We start from the raw sequence: 23,258 nt of genomic DNA on the forward strand, positions 1-23,258 counted from the left end.
TTTGCTTTAACCCACTAGATGTTGTAATATATACCACAGTCAGCATACCTGCCCATTTTGTGAAATGGCATGAATAATTGTACAAAAGCAGAGCCCTTAGGAAACTGTTTTTGACAGTCCTTTTGACTAGTGTTTTCCTATGGCAAATAGCTGCTTTGTTTGTTTCTTATTTTAGATATTAGTGCTTGTGTTCACTCTGCTGGTCTTTACATTAATTATGCCACAGGCAAAACCAAATCAATGCTCTTAAAGCTGTTAAGTCCCATTGTTATTTTTAGTATTACGTGGTTTGTTTTATATATAGTTTCCCTGGAATCAGATGCAAGAGAAAAAAAATACTTGAAAGTAGTTTCTGTTAAAAGGGCTGGGATCCAATGAACTGCACAATGAAATTCACACAACAGAAAAGAGCTTTGGACATGTCTGTGTTAAACGGCAACTCTTCATGCCACAATGAGATGCCACATTTGAAAGCAAGGGGGGTTTTGTGAAGGCCTTTGTGCTATTGTGACATAGGAATACGCTGTTCATGTAAAAAGATTCACCACCGTCTTAAAATTTATGATAACAATTTATAGCCCAAGTTATAACTCTCTAAGCCTGAGAATGAAAATCTAAATAGTGCTCCCTGCTTCTAATTTACATGACTAATAGCATCGTGATACCTTTCTCGGGCCAGTAATTTTTGTGCATCTTAGTTGGTACAATGAAATTATCACCGTTTTGTGGACTTTGGATTTTGTTGTATTTTGTTGCATGGCCAACATGGTTACCCTGAATATGTTTCCAGGATTTGAAGATTCTGCCACAAAAGAGGAAACTTTAATAAGAGGGATCTAACGGTTTGGGACTTAACTCTTTGAGGTTTCTACTTCTAACAAAAGTAAAACTCTTTCATTTGGACTACAGTTGGTAGGTTTAACAGTACAGGGACTTCTTCAGAAATTCAATTATCTTTGCCTAATAAAGGGGCAGTCAGCTTCATACAGGACAGTAGTGTATTGGATCTCAAGGGAAGTTACTTTTCTGTTGCTAATGGAGTTGACATTTTATTACCGGCCTTTTATTGCCTACATGGCCAAAAAAGGGAGTGGTCTTTGCCAGCATTGATATCCTCATCCTAACTGACAACAGAAGTAACATTTGAGTCAAAATGTAGGCCTGTGACACTAACATCATTAGTTTTCTTCTCCTTTATGGTTTTAAACATCTTTGGCTGATGAAGAAGCCAGTGAAGCTTCAAAGGCTTGAACGATTACTTTGTGTCTTTTAGTTGGTCCTATAAAGGTATCACTGCTTTGTGAATTTTGGATTTTGTTGTATTTTGCTGCATGGCCAACACGGCTACCCCGAATAGATTAACACTATTGTGTTCCTGTAGAGCTTCAATTCATTTCAATAGGGTTTGTGCAATCAAACTTCCTAGGAATTATGTCCTGTGAGTCAGCTACCATTGTTATATTGACTCATGATAATAATGGCAAAAGGGATGCTGTTATCACTTAAAATTGGGATGGGCAGCCATTCTTTTACCAAGGACTATATTCTCTCAGGAATAATCAGTTAGGAGCCATGGGCTAGTCTTGATTGTGGACACAGCTGATGCCAGCAGGGGATAAGGACAGTCAGAAGTAGTGAGTTGGTTTCTTCTTTCTCTCTGCCACCCCCCTTTCCTCTCTTCTTCATCCACCCCTAGTGAAATTTCTGGGGAAGGGAATGATCACATTTATGGAGGGTATTTGAAAATAGGCTAAAGGATCACATAAGATGCCAAGGACTGCATGTGAACCTGAGGCTAAAGGTTGCCCACCCATGTTTCAGAACCAGCACACTTCCTTGTCCTGTGTAATTTGGCTTGAAACAGGTTTTCTCTGTATGTAAACCTTTGCCTGAACATCTAATTTTGTTTGCTTGCATTTAAAATGTCCTTTGGTTTAGTTTCCTACATCATCCTGGCTTGAGGAAAACAAATATTTAACGTAAATTATGGCTACGAGCCCCACATTAAAGCAATATTAATCAGTTAATGAGTGTTTATTGAGTAATTGTTCACAAATGACTTCTCCAGCATATTTCAGTATCCTGAGATACTTTTTTGTAAAGGATATTTCAAAATATTAGGAGTGGGTTTTATTTATTTAATTAATTAATTTGTATCCCGCCTTTCTCCCAAAGTGGGACTCAAGGCGGCTAACATACACAAAACACAACAAACAAGTCCGTGGTCATATGTTCATTTGCAGAGAGCAATGGTCAATATTTCTTTGGGGACTATGTCCAGGCATTCAGCTATTATGTGGATTCTAATAGTGAAATAATAAATGCCTTGGAAAGCCAGATCCCAGGCATAAACACAGAGTCATATTGATACAAAACAGATCCATATTCCAAGCTCAGTGTAAGGAACTGGACTCCAGAGTGCTCCTGTTGTTGAAATCACAGGCTATGAGGCCTAAAGAGCTGGGCCATGACTGTGAGAGGCTGGCACAAGGCTGACACAGTAGGGTTATGTCCATCAGCAGTTTGTGATCTGAGCAGAAATCACTGGTGAGTGGTTAGGATTTCTAAGAAGTTTTCTGGATTTCTCGAACTTTCGAGAATGGTGATGGAGGGGGTGAGCAGAGCAAAGAAATCCTGCAGAATGAGAAAATGATTATGATAGAAAAGTGATGGAAGTTTTGAGACCATGGAGCGGGGAGGGATTTTTTTAAATGGGAATATTTGGGCATAAAGTGAGGAGTACAGTATTGGCACCCTTTACAAACAGAAAGTCACTTTTTATTTAAGGAGTGTAAAATTTGGTACGTACTGTATAATGTAGTTTGATATAAAGCTATCATGTCTGATAATTTAGAGTTTATTCATAAAATTACAAACTCAACACATTTTTAAATGTATTTTTCTTCTTCTTACAAATGGATCCACAAGGTCCTGGACTGTAAAGAATCTATTTAGTTTTGCTACTTTATGAGACTCAGTAAAGCAACCAGTCAAGATCAGTTTAAAAAAATAATTTACCAACATTTGGGGGGAAAACACAATGAAAATTACTTCGTTCCTCCTCTTGTCCTCCATAATGTCAAGTGGATATTAAACACTTGTTCCTATAAAATAAAGGAGAAAAGGAAACCAGGACCAATTGCAATGACCTGATAGTGTTTCTTAAACTATCTGATGTGGAGGAACTGGCTCCCTCCCATGTGCCAGGGACTGGTACCATATTAGTGCCCTTTGGCTACAACTGTTTCTTTCCTGGAGACTCACTGTGGATTGGCAACTGGTGGCTCTTGTAAATATCTGTTGAACCCCACTTTGAGGAACCCTGCTTTTTAGAAATAATCAGTTAGGAATTAATGTATGAATGTTATGTCTTAAACGTTTTATGCAACATTCTAAAAGAAAGTGTTCCATGGTCCCATTTTTAAAATCTTCCAGAAAAAAATAACAGTTCATGGGGGGAAAAGGGAAGGGAACAGTTTTTCCAGTTTTTTTCTAGGCTTTCACATCTCTAGAATAGGATAGAGGTTAATTCCTGTGTTGTCTCGCTGTGACAAAAAGGACGAGTAAAATAATAGGGATAACTGATCTACACAGAGGGAGGGAGGGAGGGAGGGAGGGAGGGAGGGAGAGAAAGAGAGAATAAATAGGTCATGGACGCTGTTAATTTTTTAAGAAGATCTACTTTATTTTCAAGGGGCAACTTATGATATTCACCCAACACTGTCTGCAAGATGTTGAATTCCAAGGAATTAACAAGAGTTTCTTACAAGTTTAGGCTTTGGTGCAAAATAAATAAATAAATAAAAATAAATCACAGTACACACAGATCTGAACTACTGTAGGATATTTGGTGATCCCCCCCCCCCTTGCCCACTGCAGACAGAGGCCATTTGTTTTGCTTCGCAAATGGAACAGTTATTAAGAAGAAGAAAAATAGATTCCAAGTTCTCAGAAGTGTATGAGTATCTTCTGAAAATAGACCAAGATGAATTCTGAGACTGTGAGAGGTAATAGTGAAACAAACTGAAATCTGGTAACAGCATTGATGTGGACATCATTTTCTGGATATACTGTTTTTTCTCCAATATTCACAAGCTGCTAAAGAAAAAAAAATGTAGCAGTGGATTTTCCTTCTCTCCATAGATCCCCGAGAAAGACAAAGACGCCATATTCCTTTCGGAGTCTGGTCATCTTGTATTGGCACTCATCACACGCTATGGCTTAGTGTGTCAGTTGTTCATATCTGTAGGATCAACTTGTAACACTCCAGTCCTAAACATTTGTGTTGGCCAGCTTTAGTGGCCCTGGCAAAATGTTGTGTTTTGAGATGCTGTGTTGGGTAGAACAGTTTGTAAGCCATATGTTTTGCATTTATTTGCTGGCATAACATGTATTAGAACTGGAATATTACAGAGTTGGGGTGGGGTGATGGTGTGCCTGTTATTTTCTTATTTAAAACTCCCATTTAAATCCTGTCACAGCAAAGATCCATCAAATCAAAACACTGAAAAATAAGCAAGACCGAATAGTTGGGAGAATCCTTTCTCTGGAGTTTAATGGAGCAATAACGCTGTGAATTCATGTTATTGTGTGTTGTGATTTATAGAGGAGTAATGCTTGAAAAAATGGGGTGAGGCAGGGAGCTGGGAAATACATTCCTTTAGTGTAAGGAATATGCTATAAGGTAATGATTGCCAGAGACCATTTATTTTAATTTTGGAACAGATTTGTTTGCACGTCAGTGCATTTTGCTGCGTGAGGAGATGAAAACTGGAATGGCTTTATAATATTAAGAATGAAATGGAATTTAAAGAATAATTCCCATAACATTAGAAAATCACTAAACCACAACTTCTGCAAATTACTCAAACACCGTTCATGGAAATACTTGTGTTTCCAGATCTCTGGGACTGTTGGGTAGAGTTCTGCTTTACATCTCCACACCTTTTGGTTTTATAGCCTCACTCGAACTGCATCTGCACTGCAGAAATAATTAAGTGTGATACTGCTTTAACTGCCATGATTCAGTGCTGTGGAATCCTGGGATCTATAGTTCATTGTGGCACCAGATCTCTCTAACAGAAAAGGCTAAATATCTAAGAAAACACCAAATCCCAGAATTCCATAGCATTGAGCCATGGTAGTTAAAGCAGTGTCAACCTACATTATTGCTGAAGCGGAGATACAGCCCCTCTCGTTACTCTTGACTGAAATGGGGCGCGCACAAGTTTCTGCCATTCCAGCTGACTTTGATCCTAGGTCTTGTAAGTGGAATAGGTGAATGGTGGGAAGCCATTTAATGGAGTCATAGTGGAAATCAACCAGTTCTGATCTACTGTACTTAGAGTATAATCATATGTCCTACTTTATAGGGAACAGTTTTCTCTTTGAAGAATAATCCAGTATAAATCTAGTTTACTATTTTATTTATTTAGTATATTAATATACACTGTTTAGTATATTAATATGCACTACAAAAATAGAACAGTAAAAAGAACCCATCCTTACCAAAGTATACAAAGGGATCTTGTAGCAGCTTTGAGACTGAGAGAAAGAAGTGGTAGCATAAGCTTGCATAGACTCAGTCTACTTCATTACATGCATCTGCTATGTCTTTGAATTCTATCATCCCTGCCAAAGGTGTAAATTATCTTTAAAATAATGATCTATGAAGCAAGAGTCTTGATAGGGCCTTGGAGTTGCCCATTAGCAGTGAGTGTCCTGGCAGCAGACTCAGCAGCAGACCCACAGATCTCCTGATCATAGTCTTCTTCATTATAGTGAGGGGTATTATGCTTCTGTTGAAACTGTAGTCATCATTTTGAATCTGAATCTGTACTTAAAGTATATGAAATTGTATACTGTCTGGTGTATGCACTCCTTTTTCAGTGATCCATTTTTCTCTTCACTGATGTATCTGGGCTGGTCAGTGTAGACTACTTTGCCAACCAATCACCTACTTCTATTTCTACTATGTTGTTGTTGTTGTTGTTGTTGTTGTTGTTGTTGTCGTGTGCCTTCAAGTCATTTCCGACTTATGTTGACCCTAAGGCAAACCTATCATGGGGTTTTGTTGACAAGTTTCTTCAGAGTGGGTTTGCCATTGCGTTTCTCTGAGGCTGAGAGAGTATGACTTGTCTAGGTCATCCAGTAGGTTTACATAACTGAGCTGGGATTCTAACATTGTCCTCCAGAGACCTAGTCTAAAGCTCAAACCACTACACCATCCTGGCTCTCTCATATGTACTATAGCATATGACAAAGTTGCACTGGTTTGGATCAATTTTGTGGGATAAAATGTCTCATGAGATAAGTCTGTGCAACCAGTCGGTCCACTAAGCTCTCTGCAACTCCCCATGCCTTGTCTATCTGCCCAGTGCTTGACATCACACACCCCATTCCCTACATTTGCAGTCTCAGGCTCAAAAACAGAATCAGGACTTGAAAAGGTTACCTTTTTGGAGTACAGTCTTCAAACATCTTGGTCACTGACCGTGCTTGATGTGGCATTCTGTAGGTTTCAGTCTCCGAAAGTAACCTTCTAACATTTCTTCACAGGATGCTTAACATACATGGCTTAAGTGTGGACTATCTGAAAGACCGCATGAGCCCTGTTGTTGTCATTGTGCACCTTCAGGTTGTCTCAGACTTATTCTGATCCTAAGGCAAACCTACCTTTGGGTTTTCTTCTTGACAGGATTTGTTCAAAGGTGGTTTACCATTGCTTTCCTCTGAGAGTGAGAGAGTGTGCCCTGTTCAAGGTTTCCTGAGACTGCCTGACTTTAAGAATCATTCACTTTTGATCTTATCACCATCATAGGTATTTTTGGTGGAGAACATGGGAATGAGGCTTCTCGGTGGTTGCTCCCAAGCTTTGGAAATCTCTGCCACAGGAGACTAGATTGGCCCTCTCCCTGCTCCCCTCTTGATGACAATTAAACATATTTTTATTTGAACAAGCATTTGGTGGCTTGGGTCCAAAACACACTGCAGAAATAATCCAGTTTGAGACTGTTTTAACTGTCCTGGCTCAGTGCTAGTGATTCCTGGGAATCGTAGATTGTTGTGGCATCAGAGCTTTCTGATGACTAAATGTCTCACCAAACTACAGTTTCCAGAATTCCCAGAATTGGGCCTAAGTGACTATATGGAAAAGTTATTAATTGGGTGTGCATCCTGCATTTTTTATTCTTGTCATGGATTTAAATGATTTCATTTTTTAATATGGTGGGTTATTAGTTGTTCCTTAACTTCTTATTACTCATTTTTACACATTCATGTACCATGTTGCCTTGGGCCCGATTTGGCAGGAAAATGGGATATAAATTTTAAATAAATAAATGAATATGCCTCTTGAGGCCTTGGGTTGGGGTGGGCTTGTATACATGGCTAGTGAATTACACTGGGTTGCTGGTTCTCTAGTTTGAAAGACTGATTGGTGCAACAAATTTGATTATAGGGAAAGAAAAATTAAGAATACAACTTCATTCATAATGCTCTTCGTTTTCACATTGCACTACTTTCCCTACTGTTATTTCTGTGACGATAGCTACTCGCTCTATTATACCAGCTGCCCTACCATTGCTTAAACTGATTTATTCAGCTTCACAGTTTATTCACTTAATTTATTCAGCCCTTTTGATGCAGTTGTTTGTTTTTCTCTTGCAGGATGTTTCTCATTGTGGGTGCTCCAAAGGCAAACACAAGTCAACCTGGAATTGTGCAAGGAGGCCAGGTGTTAAAATGCAACTGGAACTCTAACAGAAGAAATTGCCAGCCAATCATCTTTGATACTACAGGTAATGTATCATGATGGGTGGTTTTTACTGTGGGGCTTCAGTGAATCTCAAAAGTGAAAGCAAGATTAAATATTTTACAGATTTGGAGTTGATATGGGCCACCATAAGCAAGGCTCAAGTAGGTTTACATCTCTATTTGTGACAGATTTTTATGGTGATGGCTCTTACCCATCTTAGGGATGGCACAGACAAGGTCTAAAAGCCAGCTTCCCAGTGGCTTGGGGGCATGGTGTTTAGATGCCACACACCCGGAAGATGTGGCGGGGTGCGTTAAACCTGGCCCAAACAGATCTTTTCTGGTCCTATTTGGGCCGGATTCCCAGCAGATTGGGGCCGCAGCATGTGTTTTCTGAGGCCCCAAGGTGTCTTGGGTGGGGCGGGTTGAAGCCCCCCCTTCATGCCCATCTTTTTCACCCCCTGACTCAAACAGTACTTTCAGTGATTGTGTAGAGCAGTAATAATCCAAAGAATGGAAGGAGGTGGCTGTGCTGGGTAGTCTTGTGAATCTGTTTTGAATGCGGCCCCATTAGTCCTACCACCTCCCAATCTTGGATTGTTTCTGGAAGCCCCAGAGGTTGCAAAAGTTAATTGGGAGCTACATCTCCCTGAAACACCTATCAACCACATTCCACATGGACCCTGTTGACTTAGGGATTCTGGGAACAGTAGGAAAAAAGTAAACTGTTCCAAACGCTGTCAGTCCCTGAGGAAATCTGACATCCCAGTTTCTCCTGGAGTATATCCACACGTCAAAATTACAGCATTTAGATACCTTTTAACTGCCACGGTTCCATCCTATGGATCCAAGGGATTTATAGTTTATGGGGTAGTTAGGCATCTCTGCCAGAGAGTTGAAGTGATGTAGTTCAGAGGAATATACATAGAGAACGCTAAGTATATCAGCCAACTAAACTCCCAGGATTTCTGTAGAATGGAGGTATCAAATTGCTATAATTGTGTTCTTAGGATTCTGCCTCCCTCCAGAGGAAGCACTGAGGATCTGTGTCATTTCTTGATGTTGTTTAAAGAAATAAAAGACCAAGTGTGGAAAGGTGATATTGCTCTTTTTTTCTATCAAATAATTCAAATATAGCATCAATGGGAAACATCAAAAGTTCCCCCCCAAAAAAACAAAAACAAGTTTGAGTGACACCTAGGGACTTTAAGGTGTTGATTGTTTGGCTTGTTTCATATATTAAAACAAAAATTGTTATTGTGGATTGTTGTTGTTGTTGTACTGATTATCCATCTAAAGCTGGTACAAGGAGCTGTCCATGTGTTAATTAATGCCTTCTGTGTCTGTTGTGTGTGTTGGTGGAACTGGAAAGGAATGGGGGGAGGGGGGAAACCATATTATTCCAAAGAGAATGGGATTCCCTCTGTCAGTGACATTTCAGGTCATTATTTTCCAGTTCCTCCCATTTGGTTCCTAGAAAATTTTGCTAGCTCCTCAGTTTTCACTTGGAAGACCATACAGATGTGAGCAACAAACACTGATGAAGGAATGGGAACAAAATGGCAGTAGTGCTAACAAGTGGAGATATATTCAGCCTCCTTGCATATGTAGTCATCATGCTATTGACAGAGAGAAAGTGCAGAGTGGTTCCTGCTAGTTTCACCTCTGGTCTCTCTCCTATTCCGTTTTTCACACATTGTAAGAAAGGCTTGAAGAGGGCAAGACTGTGGAATACACAGAAGCTCGCCTCATGAGCTGGAACAAGATGGCACAGAAGAGGATCTTTCAACTAAGATTCATTTGCCCAAAAAGGCTCTTTGGAATTTAAAGAGGTACCCTGTGTACAATAGTGACCCTGTTCTTTAGTAGTTACAGTGTTGCATTAGAACTTGGAAGCTCCTGTTGATGATGGTGATGGTGATATTTATATCCTATTTAAAGTGGCTTATGACGGATTAAAAAAAGTTCATTCAAATTAAGTTTTGCAACAAGCCACAAAACATTCTGGATGACCTTTAGACAATAATTATGTCAGCCTGACCTGCCTCACAAGACTGCTGTGAGGATAGGGTGAGAAGGGAAAGGACCATGTATTCTACCTTAAGTTCGTTGGAGGAAAGAGAGGATATGTTGTTGTTGTTGTTCTTGATGTGTACACATAACAAATACACAGTGGCCTTGGATAATTTTTCATTGAAAAGGAAAACTATATAATCTTACACTGCTTTTGTCACTGCACATCCTTTCATCTGAGTATTTATATATGAATTAGGGGAAACTCGGTAGCTCCAAATCCATTTCTGATATGTTAATAGGCTTTTAAAATAAGAAGCATTTCCTTCCAGGCAGTGCAGGCATGTTGTCCCGTGGGGTGACCCCTGGACCAACAATAGAAAGCTTTGTTTGAGAGCCCACACAATTGGTCAGGCAGGGATGTTTCCATGACCCATTTAGCATCTGACATATTTTAAGAGCCTCGTGCTGCATTACTCTTCCAACATTGTTCAGCTCAGGAGCTGCTGCTGTTAACAAGTCATGCAGAAAATGTGTGTTTCAGGGTTTAGGAAAGGGGAAACAGGCAAAGAGTTGCATGCACAATTTCCGTGGAAGAGGCCAGCCCAAAATGCAGTGGAGTCTACCTTAGATGTCATTGTTAAAAGGCTGTGGTTTGGAGGGAAGGGGGTCACTGGAAGGTCCTTTTTCTATTTATAGCATATTCTCAAAAAGAAAATGTCATCCTGCCATCCAGCCCACAAAAAAGGCCTTTGTGGTGGCAAACAAATTAAAATAGAAAATGTATAAGTCCAGTGAAAACAATTACAACATGAAAGTCTAAAGAAGCTTAAAAGAGCAAGCCAGGTGAATCAATTGGACTGAATATTTTAGGAACAGCTGATTTCACCAAAAGGTGTCCTAAACAGAAAAGTGTGTATGGATTTGCTGAAGATCCCTATGGTATTAACATGATGAGCTTCCCTAAATTTACTCCTGTGTTAGTTGTATCCTAGTCCTCCTTTCTTCCACTGAATCTTGCATGTAGCTTTCTTCCTCCCCATTTTACCCCCACAACAACTCTGTGAAGTAAGCCAGGTTGAGTCAAAGTAACTTCCCCAAGGTAAGTCAGTGAGTTTCATGGCTAGGTTCTGTGAGAAGCTGACATGGAGGGCTCTTCTCTGTTCCCCCATTCTGTTAGTAGAATATCCTATGAAGATCAGAAAAGCTGGAGGGACACATACAGTATGGGATGCCATATCTTCCCCAGACAGACTGCACTCAAAGAACATGCTTATGTGTGGCACGATCCTGTGGTTGTCTATTCAAAAGCAAGCACTTCTGTTTTCAGTGGATGTCCTGGTAGTGTGTTTAAGATTCCAACTAATGTGAATGAGTCAGAGTTTTTTCCTCAAGCTTCTGCTGAAGAATGCAAAGCAGGCCCAGAAGTGCCATTAGCAGGAGAAACAATTTATAATTTTTAGCAAATTCCTCCCCCTACCACCTTCAGAAACAAACAAGCAAAGCCATATACTGGCAAGTTCACAAGACGAAGAACTGCCATTCAGGTCAAAGCTGTTAAACAAATGAATACAGTAGTCTATTTTTGAATTTCTTGCAAATGTTACCCCATCTGCAACAGAAATTTGCAAGGAACCAGAAACTACATATAAGAGCCAACCCGTTTATTACATGATTGGCCTAATTTCTAACTTTGTGCAAACCTTTGCCCTGTCTCCTGGCAGAAATTGGTAAGAAACAGAAACTATGGGCCTGAACAGATAGGCCAAAATAAAGCTGCTTCAGTCACTTTGGAGGTATGCTGTTTAAATGACACACACATCTTAAGTGGCCATAAGCTGTGCCAAAGCTGTGCTCCAGTCCTTAGGACTGGAGCATGGCTTTGGCATGGCTTCCGGCCTCTTAGGACGCATGCATCATTTAAATAGCATACCTCCAAAGTGAGCTGAAGCAGCTTTATTTTGGCCTATCTGTTCAGGCCCTATAGTTAAGATCAAACTTGTTCAACACAAGTTTGGAAAAAGAAATCAGTATGGCTTGGGCTTCTGGGAGATGCAGTCCAAAATGTGCCTGCAGAGTCCAAAGTTGTCCACCCATAATCTATGCTGACAGACTGGCAGCAGCTCTCACATTTCAAGGAGACATCTTTTCCAGCCTTTCCTGGATGTGATGCCAGCAATTCAACCTCTTGATTTCTTGTGTGAATCAAGAAAACACACGGAAGACTATGTTTTCAGCTGATGAAAGCCTCGGATGAAAAGAAATACAATTTTAGTAGTGTGATTAGGGCAACAGTCCTGTGAACACTTTTTTTATTGTTTTGTCTTTTCAAAGCGTACATCAGGTGTGCTACCTGAATTTGGTATACTTGGCTCTTGGAGACATAGGTCCAAAACACACTGCAAAAATAGTCCAGTTTGAGACCTCTTTAACTGCTCTGACTCACTGCTAGGGACTCCTGTAGTTTATGGTAGCACCAGAGCTCTCTGACAGAGAAGGCTAAATGTCTCACAGAACTACAGTTCCCAGAATTCCCTAGTATTGAGCCCAGGCAGTTCAAATGGTCTCAAACTGGATTATTTCTGCAGTGTGTTTTGGACCTTAGACACTTAGAGACATGCCAAGCCAACTAAACTTGTGGTCTTAGTGTGAGACAACAACACCAAAGGCAAAATGCCAAAAGGATTTGGCATGCTATTTGAAATTATGACAAAGAAACCATTCCTTGGTACTTCAGCAGTGAAATATGAATTGTCATGCTATCTTCTGATGCAGAATTTCATATAATTATCAGTTCTGGTGAATTGTAAGGTATTTTTTGAAGTGGAAAACAAGAATTGTTCCTCAAAAGTTTAAGAACTTTAATTTTGAGTCAGACTACAATGGATGGGCTCATAGTATCTGCTGGGGTTTGGTTGCAAGACCTCTCATGGATACAAAAATCCATGGATGTCCATGTCCCATTAAATACAGTGTCATAGGAAAATGGTGTCACTTATATAAAATGGCAAAATCAAGGTTTGCTTTTTGGAATTTATATATATTTAAAAATATATTTTAAAGCTGTGAATGGTTGAATCCATGGATCTGGAGGGCGGGCTGTATATTAATAAGCTGTTCCCTAGGATTTTTTTTTAATTCCACAGAGTTAATAAAGTATCCCTACTGGGAAGGAATACCTACCTAGGAGAGCATGTTTACATACACATGCCTGAGACTATTGTCTTGTGTTGTGTGCTTTCAAGTCGGAAACGACTTACGATGAGCCTATGGCCAACCCTTCACAGGGTTTTCTTGGCAAGATTTGTTCAGAGGAGGTTTGCCATTGCATTCCCCTGAAGCTGAGAGAGAGTGACTTGCCCAAGGTCAACCAGTGGGCTTCATTGCTGGGATGGGAATCGAACCCTAGTGTCCAGAGTCTTGCTCCAAAACTCAGGCCACTAGGCCATGCTGGCTCTCAACTGAGACTGTAGTGAGACATATCTGAATAAACGTGCATAGCATTTTTCTAGAAAACGTCTAAATGGTTTTGTCTTGTTGCATCCAACTGAATATTTCGTGCAGATAATATTTTCGTAGAGATGCATAAGTGTTGTGCATCAAAGACTATAAATAGAAGCCTCATTCACAGTAAAACCATGTTGTGGAGAACAAAAGAGGTTGGTAAAGACTTTGAATCTCTAATTGGACTAATATAATTCCCTTTATGAAAGGAGTGCTGCTCCTTTAGGATTAATTTATGCATTTTGACAAGAACATGGCACACTTAATTATGTCTGTTTCTAGCAAGCTTCTTTAGAAAATGTGAAGTTAGACCCTGGTCTAACTATCCACTTTTCGACCCAAAAGGACCTCTCTTGCAAAAATGGTACTTTACCAGAATGGCTGGTTATTATTAAATGTTCCATGTCATGTTAGTCTTCTAAATTATTTGGAAGAAGGAAGGCATACATTCAGACGTGTCTGTATTAGGATATAATGCATAAGCTAGAGTATTTGAAAATCCATGTCTCCCTTTATGAGCCTGCATTTCGTGCTCTAAGGACTGCAGGGGAAAGGTCTTCACTAGATCCCACCAACATCTCAGGCATGTCTGGTGAAAACATGGGGGAGCCTTTCCAGTGGTTGCTCCCATATTGGGGGACTCACTTCCCAATGAGGTTCAGTAGTCCCCTCTCTGCTGTCTTTCTGGTTTTTTAAACAAAAGTTAATTGAATTATATTTTAACTTTTAAAAAATAAACAATAGGGATTATTTAATTTATTTAAAATATAAATAAAATAAGAGGTTTTTTTTTTAATTGTATTGTGTTTTTTAAAGTGCAGTATGCTACCTTGGGTCCCATACTGGAAGAAAGGCAGGATATCAAATAAATAAATTAGGTATTTTTTATTTTTCATAAAATAAAATTTTTCAGCTTTCACAGTTCTGTATGCATAATTAAAGTTAATAGACAAAATTCCAGAGACTGTCTGAGAGAAGTATATTTTAGATTATAAATCATATGTTACTCAAGAGTAAAGTGGTAGAAAGAATGAAAAGTTTGCTTTAGTACTTTATTGCCATTGCAGTAGGAATTAGGACTGGGGTACATTTTGGATTATTTATCCTTACCATTTTTGTCGTCTTTTTAATGTCCTGTGTATGCAGGGACCTAAATATGTTGAATTAGGGTTTCATTAGTCTTTAAATATGATAGACTTTAAAATCTTATAAATTATTCTTCCATTACTTAAATTACTTGGTAACAAGATAGGCTGCACCCCACCTTTATTTGTATGGTTATATTCATACAGCAGATCTTATTACTTGAGAGAAAATACATACTTCACAAGAAATTTGAGAGCAGTTAATATAGAACAAACAAAATCTATGAGTCTTTTTAGTGGTATTTATTCCAAAATTAAGTGTCTGTACAGGCTTCTCAATATGTGAATATATTCCAGTAAATATTTACATTTTCAGTCACTTCATAAGTAATTAAATGTCTAACCAAAAAAAAAGGGACGGTACATTCTAGGAGGTTATGTCAATTGAGAAGTTTAATAATATTTTCACCAATCTTTCTGATGTAGGACAAAACCTTTGGTTTAAAGAACAAGAAGGGAGTGAAACAGCAAAAGTTTATCAAGGCTGTGACTCACCAAGTTAAGTTTGGCCAACAAAATCCTAGGCAGGTAAGCAAATGTTTGCTTGGGTTTTCTCACATCTCTTTGCATGTTTCATGCTGTAATTGTTTGTTGTTATACCCTGCATAATAGAACTGTCAATTATAGGTATATACCCAATTATAAGTCGACCTCATGTATAAGTCGAGGTCAGGTTTTGGGGCCGAAATTGTGGATTTTGATATGACCCATGGATAAGTTGAGGGTAAAACCTAGGGGCATATAGCAAAGGATCTAAAAAATTAAGCAAAGCAAAACAATTACACAATTCCAGCCGACTTAGCTCTTTGTGCTCACTCTTAAGGTTGGATGGATAAGAGTAAAGGGGATTTGGCTTCCAGGATAGATTATACTCCTGTCTTTTACTAGGGGATAGTTCTTTTTTTAAAATAAGAGGTAAGATACAATACTTACATTGACCCATGGATAAGTCAACCCAGTTTTTTTGGGTCAGTGTTTTGGCCTAAATTTTTAGACTTAAACATGAGTATATACAGTAGACGTTTTTAGTTCTCATGATGGTCTTGCATGTACTGTAGTATTGGATCCACCTTTCAGAAGACAAAAGGAAATGGGATGAAGGATAGGCAGATAGAGTGGCTTGGTGGCTAGCCACTAGGTGAACATTTTGGGAATTTCTTTAAAAAATGTAAGCTATCATTTGGTTATTTTCAGCATCCGCATGTTCCTGGAGGAGTAACGTAAAACCATTATACTGCACTGATGTATACAGTTATGGGTAATTTCCAAATCTGGATTTTTGCAGTATTATTGTTATACCATTGAATTATACCATATACTCAAAAAAGTTTTCCGTAACTGTTAGTGTATCAGGAATGGGCAACTTAAGTGACTCCATGGGCCAGTTTTTTGCTACTAGTATACTGGAGTGGGTTGAACTGCTAAAAATCCCCCCCTCCAAAAAAAGTCCTGGAAGGACAAAAGTCTTCTTATTTTGGGGGGTGGGGGGACTTTTTATGTTAAGGCAGTAGGGTCCTGTTACCTATATAAAAGGTGAATTATCAGTCCAGGAAATTTCTGGGGAAATTCACTCTTTGGAAAGGGACGGGTAATAAGAGTCGCAGTCTAACAACATCTGAAGGCAGCACTTTTCCCACTTTGCCTTCTAATGGAAATTAGTTTATTGTGAAGTCACTAGTTTGCAATGTAGAGATAGATTTCATGGTAAATATTCTAGTGTGTCTTGTATTGTAATTATTTGTTACTGATGATAAAGGTGTTTTTATTGTTCTTACAGGCCGCTCAAGCAGATGGAGACAAAAGATTAAAGAAAGATGACAAGAAGAAAGAATTACAAGAGCTGAATGAGCTTTTCAAACCTGTGGTTGCTGCACAGAAAATAAGTAAAGGTAAGCTTCCTTTGGCAGACTTGCATTTTCCCATGTTGTGTATCTCAAACCAGTTTCTGTTTCAGCTGAAGTGGAAAGATATTAAATAAGTTCAATTTGTTCCAGGTGCTGACCCGAAATCAGTTGTCTGTGCTTTCTTCAAGCAAGGGCAGTGCACAAAAGGAGACAAATGCAAATTTTCACATGACCTTACTTTGGAGAGAAAGTGTGAAAAGAGAAGTGTTTATATTGATGCAAGAGATGAAGAGCTTGAAAAAGGTAGATTACATCTGATAAGGCAGCAGAATTCATTTTTCTGGTAACAAATGTAAAGCTCAAATAATCTCCATAGGTGTAAGTTTTTCATAATAATTTGTTGTGACCTAATGTGCTTTTCTGAGAATTTTTGATCAAATTGTAAATACACTATTGAAATTAGTTAAAATCAAACCATCTTAAAGAAGCCATGGAAAACCACAACATATCATGGTTCCTTTAATGTTTGTTTTCATTTTAGTATGAGTTTAAAAGCTTACAACTAGATGTGTACAAATTAATCTGCTCAGACGCCATACTGGAAGTGAAAAACAAAGAAAAAGTCTGCTGTTTACAGTAGTATTGTACTGATTGCACACAGTTTGAGAACAGAGCTATGGCACAAAACACAAGGGCAGGAAGCTACTTTGAAGTGGTGGGTTTAATCCATTTTCCCCATTTACACTGACCCCCAAAACAAGACTGCTGATGTTCCAGTGTGGCTGCAAGACTGGAAGCATTCCCCCTCCTTTTTATTTAACTGAAATTGAGCATTATGTCCAGTTTGTTTGGAATCTGATATAATGCTAATCTGCAATTAATTGAAAATATAATCAAAGTCTTCAGATCTCTTCTGAGCTGCACTGAATGAGAAGAGAGAAGACTCACCCAGATGCATTTGCATAATGCTAAAAAATTGTATATGTGAACATAGGTCACTGTACATTACTTTACTTCTATTAAGCATTTGATAGCCCAAACATCTTACTTAAGGAAGTGGCATGAGAACTTAGTATGTTTTAAGTAACACCCACATTTACTGTATAGTTTATTCTATTTGTTAGCATAAGTTGCCTTCCTCTTTTTCAGCCCTTCCTCTCCAACAATAAAGTATAGACCACATTAATACTTTGCCTTGTTTTTAGACAACTTTCCATGTTCAAAATTGCTCTACAATTCTAATCCTTGCCTCACAACAAATCTTTGAGGTAGGTCACTAGATTTATTTTACAGATGAACAAAACAGAAGCTATGGTGCTATTATTAACAAAATATTTGACATTTAATTTGAGTCATATTGGCCAAATCCAGCAGTCTTTGTTGCATGGCTGATTCTTTAAAAAATAAAAAGCCTGTTTAATACTCAAGTCTATTCATGAAAGCCTTGGCTAAGCATATTTAAATTTGGGTTTGGCTAGGCTTCATGGGAAAAGTGGGTTATGAAGAAAAGTTTGGAAAAAGGTGATATCTTATGCCCAAACATTATGTAAAGCATTGTATTTATGCTGATGCATTCAGAACAAGAGTTTTATCGCTTTTTAAAAGCCAGCTCTTTTCATAAACACAGATATGTAATGTGTATTGAAGAGACTACTGGTGTGCAGAGGAAGCAAAGGCTTTATGGGTTTCTTTCTGACTACTTAAAATATTTTGTTTTTATATCTAGACACAATGGATAACTGGGATGAAAAGAAGCTGGAAGAAGTAGTGAACAAGAAACACGGTGAAGCAGAGAAGAAAAAACCCAAAACACAAATAGTATGTTCTTTTCTTGATTTGTATTGCAATATCTAATTAAGATATTTGTGTGCTCCCACAAGCAGAAGCGGGAGGGGTCCAAAACCTGCAGCCCCCCAAGTGCCCTGGAATACAGGTTTTCAGTGCAGGATATTGCAGCACTGGAAAGAGAAAGAAAGAAAAGTGTTAAATCTAGGCTCTTTGTTGTAACCTTTCTTAGTATATATAGGGTTTATGCATGTTTAGTTTGACAAAATAGTCCATGGATCATTCACTAACAATATATGACAATATTAAGATGCAATAAAAATATTGAATCCAGTACACCAAATGTGAACTCACTCAGAAATACAATTGTCTTGTGTAGTTACAGGTTTAATGTATTGTTTTCCAGATGTTAAATGCATCTCAGCTTTTTCTAAGATAGATCTTTGTTACAATCTGAAAACCAGGAAGAAAGGCTAAAATATCATAGTAATTCTATAGATGCAAAAACAATTAGCTTCTATAGAGGTCACATTAGTATAGTATGTATAATATTTGGAAATGAAGCTGAAAACTAGCCTATAGGCCATAAAACAGAGAACTAGTTCAAGTGTATACAGTGTGTTGTTCAGATGCAGCATTCTTGTGCAGTTTCACAAACCACTATAAAACTCCTTGGAGTGTAGAAACAGTCTACCCTATAGTCAGAAGGCTGGAGTGGGATGCTGTTTGAAACATACAGGTCAAAAAACCTGTCTGAAACTGTGGCACTCTGAAGGAGCATTTAACTTCTGGATTTTTCCTTCAGATTCTGTTATATAACTGAGGGGCTCAATCATAATACATTTACTCATCTAGGTATACTGTGTCAGATAACTTTTGAACTAGTTCTGAGTGCTTTTAGTCCTCTGAGGCACCATACGCACTGCAGAAATAGTGCAGTTTGACACCGCTTTTATTAGCATGGCTCAGTGCTATGAATTCCTGGGGTTTGTAATGGCACCAGAGCTCTCTGACAAAGACTAAATATCATACAAAATTGCAAAGCCCAGAAACTCATAGGATTGAGCCATGGCAGCAAAGGCATATCAAACCATTAGTATGGATATAACCCGAGTGCAAAAATCAGTTAATATTGTGTGGTAACCTGTAAAACTTCACAGCCTTGAATTTCAGTTTGATACTTAGGTGGTTTTGACCAAATAAGTATTTTTCTTGATCAAATGCAAATAGATAACCAAATGCAATTGGAAAAACAAAACAAAACTATTTCCCTGCATTTTATCAAGACAACTAAATAAGACCATCTGTCCTGTTTTTGTCTTGTCTTTAAGTTGAGTAAGGCAAAACAGAGATAAGGCAGATGGTCTTATTAACTCTTTTAGTGGAGTGCTGGCAATTTTTTTAAAAAAGATTGCATCTGGTCACCAGAAATAAAATGCATCTTTATTTATTTATTATTTAGAGTATTTATATTCCACTCTTTGGCCACAAAGGCCCTTAGAGCATCTTACAGATTGTTAGTTTGACAGTTCTCTGCCCTCAGGATTACAAATTAAAAAGATACGACACAAAAGAAGAAGGCAGTGGGGAAAGGGATCGAGTCCAGCAGATACTTCCAGTTCTTCTTTCCCTCCGAGATCATGGTGGTAGCAGTTAAGATGGAGTGAGGGCCTTTCATCTGCCTCTGGATCTAGGCATGGTGGAGTTGTGTGTACCTCTTCTTCCCTCCATCCAAGGGAGGATGGCAGTAGGCAAGATGGAGGGAAGGCCTTTCAACGTCTTCTGGGCCTAGGCATCTTGCCATATTATATAAAAGTTAAGATGGAAGAACAGAACTTAATGTTAATGTTTCTCCAGGTCTGCAAGTACTTCCTTGATGCTATTGAAAACAACAAGTATGGATGGTTTTGGGTTTGTCCTGGCGGAGGAGACAACTGTATGTATCGCCATGCTCTCCCTCCTGGCTTTGTACTCAAAAAGGACAAAAAGAAGGAAGAAAAGGAAGAAGAAATATCTTTAGAAGATCTAATAGAAAAAGAGGTAATGCTGTAAATGACTTTGCCTCTAATAATGGTATCCTCTACAGCCTGTATGAGATAACTGGCTCTGGGGTTCCACATACACACACCCAAAGTGATTCTTGTTCTATGCTGTGATCTTTATATTCATTGATGTTTTTTCTGCTAAAGGCAGGTGAGAAAAGCAGTCTGTCTAACAGCAGTGAGAGAAGTTGGGGTGGTTGCATTTGTGGGGAGATTAGAGTGATTTATATCTCAGTTATTTGGGCTAGATTTGTAGGAGTACATCAGATTCCAAAAAAACTACTTGACAGTACTGTAAAGGAAATATATACAAAACTTAAAAGTCAGGTTTAATGCGGGCGGGGGGGGGGGGGGACATTAAAACAGAATATTGCTAATACTAAAGCACTTGGTTTGCATATACTTTGAGAATGTTTGATCAGATGGGGATGTTCAATGGTTCTACGAGTCATTGTTCAAAATCTGCTAATCTCTAATTCTTATTTTAATTCCTGTTTACTAACTGACTGTAGGCTCAGAGGAAACTGGGGTGGAAACATAGATTCTCACAGGAAATTCAAAGGGAGTATCATATTTAGGTGCAGTGTTATAGCCCATGATGGTGAAGCACACCCAAGTTGAAAGCATCTGCATAAGGACAAGGAATAAGGGCTATAGGCGGGATACACACCGCCATATAGTACGTATTGTATACGTACTAGGGTTAGGAAGGGGCGGTGCTTCCGCACCCCCCTAACCCTAGTACGTATACAATACGTACAAGATGGCGGCGCCCCTTCCACATGGGCGCTGCCATCTTTACGTACTGGACGCATAGCGTCCAGACGTGTCGCGGCGCCTATGACGTCGCGAATGCGCCAGCGGCGCCTCGCGACATCATCAGTGCGCCGCGAAAAGAAGCTCCGAAATGGAGCTTCTTGCTCCGCGCGGAAGCCGCGCGGTTTGGCTGCTGCAGCTCCCGCGCGGAGCAAATGGCGCCGGCGGGGGAACGCCGCAAAGCGGCGGTTTGTATCCCGCCATAGGGTTTTTTCTTAATGCAGTGAAGAAAGAACATCTGTTGCAGTAGAAACAACACAAAGAGCTCTTTGTTTCTGGCATTAAAAAGTAGCCTTCTAAAAACATGCTAATGATTAATGTTCTTACTTTACAGCGTGCTGCCTTAGGACCAAACGTTACTAAAATTACTCTAGAGTCTTTTCTTGCATGGAAGAAAAGGAAAAGACAAGAAAAGATTAGCAAAGCTGAACAAGATATGGAAAGAAGAAAAGCAGATTTTAAGGCTGGCAAAGCACTGGTGGTAAGTTCTGCTCTTCTGAAAAGTGTGGTCTGTTACGTTGATTCAGTATAACAAAACAAAAGCAATCATCCTCAGTAGTTAAGATATCTTGATCTGCTTTTAAGATTCTTGTTTCTATTTAATGCTGTGTTCCTTTTCTCCATGGCTAGATCAGTGGACGTGAAGTATTTGAGTTTCGGCCCGAGTTGGTTGATGCAGATGATGAAGAAGCTGATGACACTCGTTATATTCAAGGAACAGGCGAAGATGAGGTAAAGCTGCTCCAAGAATGTAGTGCAAATATAGTACACTCAAAATACTTCATAATTAACTGTAACATTGTGAAACCTAGCCTAAGAATATACATGAAGGTTTGAGTGCTATGTGGTGGGTCATACATAGCTTCTGAGCTACAATGCAAGGATTTTGCTGCAAGCATGATTTGGAATGTTGATTACAAGAAAATGTTTTCTTTTTCCCTTTAGGTGGATGAACTTGTTCGTGTAAATGATGTCGATTTGAACCTGTATGTTCCAAAAGCTGTAGATGAAACTGGCATTACTGTAGCTAGTCTGGAACGATTTAGCACATATGCTTTGGCTGAAAAGGATGGTAAGAGTTTGGGATAATTTTCCTGCTGTTTGGTAAAGAAAATGATTGCCTCTAGATTTTGAATGTTTTCCTGGATTTAATGTCTAGCCCCAAAATAATAACCCCTGCTTAATATTTAGCATGTCCTGCCAGTTCATATCTTTGAAAACAATAGGTTTTGTCAAACAAAAACTTGCCTAGGATGTACCTTTTTAAGTATGTCCTGGCAGGTGTGTGTGTGAGAGAGAAAAGGAGAGCGGGGAGAGGGGAAGGAAGAGAGAGAGAGAGGTACATGTTTTAATTGGACATGATGATGAATTCCATCAGTTACTGTATACCTTCAGGTTGAGGCATAAGACTCTGATTTCTGTGGCATTTCCTTACAAGTTAGTGTTCTAATGTATTTTTCAGGTTTATCAGTCATACTTTGAGAGTTGTATGGTTTGGACCCTTAGTTCTATATCAACAGAGGAAACATTGCTGAAGGTGTATTTAAATAGCGCATAATGAAATTTGGATTTGCTTGTTGTTTTACTTACAGATAACAAGTTGAGTGAAGCTTCAGGTGGAGGACTGGAAAATGGAGAGCAAAGTGACTTGGAAGCTGACAGTGAGATAGAAGGCACCCAAGAAAATGGAGTAATTGACGCAGTACCAGTTGATGAAAATCTTTTTACTGGTGAGGACTTGGAAGAACTAGAAGAAGAACTAAACACACTTGATTTAGAGGAATGAACAAGCAGGTTCACATGTGAATTTAATCTACTTGACAAAGTGAATATTGGCTCCGTCTGTTTACTCTAGAATTCATAAATGGAGTGTTATTCGTTTCTCATGTGATTCAGGAAAGAACATGACCCAGAAATACTTCCCCTCCCTTTTTTTTCTGATGCCGTCTTAACCAGCTTCATAAACTGAAACCCGTAATAGGACACTCAGAGGACTCTTAACGTTTAATGACATTGTTATGAATCTCCAACCAAAAGTAGGAAGTCTAAACTGCTTTTCCATAAGGAGCAAAGGAGAACATTGCTACCAGATCCATGACAAGGTCTAAATGAAAGCTTTCAACAGGATCGTATTTGAAACAAATATGTTTGAGTGGTTTACAATTGAGCTATGTACTGTAAAATCAAAATGATAACAGATCAAAATGCCTGTGCTCTTGCAGGTGCTGAAATTGTTCAAGTAATCTAAAGCAACCAAATGCTTAAGGTAGAAGTATGTATAGTATGGGGCCCTGAATCTAAACTTTAAACATAAGCCACAAGGGTGTAAATAAAGATTATCTGATTGAAAAACA

The 23,258-nt window shown here is 38.9% G+C and overlaps 1 protein-coding gene across 1 annotated transcript; it reads left to right on the forward strand.

Moving 5' to 3' along the window:
• The first annotated feature begins 2,599 nt into the window (after nucleotides 1-2,599).
• LOC149275823 (zinc finger CCCH domain-containing protein 15-like) lies at nucleotides 2,600-23,258 on the forward strand. Its single transcript, XM_089504259.1, has 10 exons — nucleotides 2,600-2,614; nucleotides 14,844-14,945; nucleotides 16,195-16,306; nucleotides 16,412-16,564; nucleotides 17,988-18,079; nucleotides 19,904-20,086; nucleotides 21,239-21,385; nucleotides 21,535-21,636; nucleotides 21,850-21,976; nucleotides 22,497-23,258. The coding sequence occupies exons 1-10, from the start codon at nucleotides 2,600-2,602 to the stop codon at nucleotides 22,688-22,690; spliced, it is 1,227 nt and encodes a 408-aa protein (XP_089360385.1). The 3' UTR covers nucleotides 22,691-23,258.

Source organism: Sceloporus occidentalis, unplaced genomic scaffold, assembly GCF_023333645.1.
Source record: "Sceloporus occidentalis isolate IW3139 unplaced genomic scaffold, rSceOcc1.0.p SCAF_264, whole genome shotgun sequence".
Lineage (NCBI taxonomy): Eukaryota > Metazoa > Chordata > Lepidosauria > Squamata > Phrynosomatidae > Sceloporus > Sceloporus occidentalis.

Excerpts from the sequence above, each read along its gene's own strand:
- LOC149275823 (XM_089504259.1), top strand. Across the intron at positions 18,080-19,903 it reads AAAAACCCAAAACACAAATA|GTCTGCAAGTACTTCCTTGA; the intron begins GTATGTTCTTTT and ends ATGTTTCTCCAG. Across the intron at positions 21,386-21,534 it reads AGGCTGGCAAAGCACTGGTG|ATCAGTGGACGTGAAGTATT; the intron begins GTAAGTTCTGCT and ends CTCCATGGCTAG.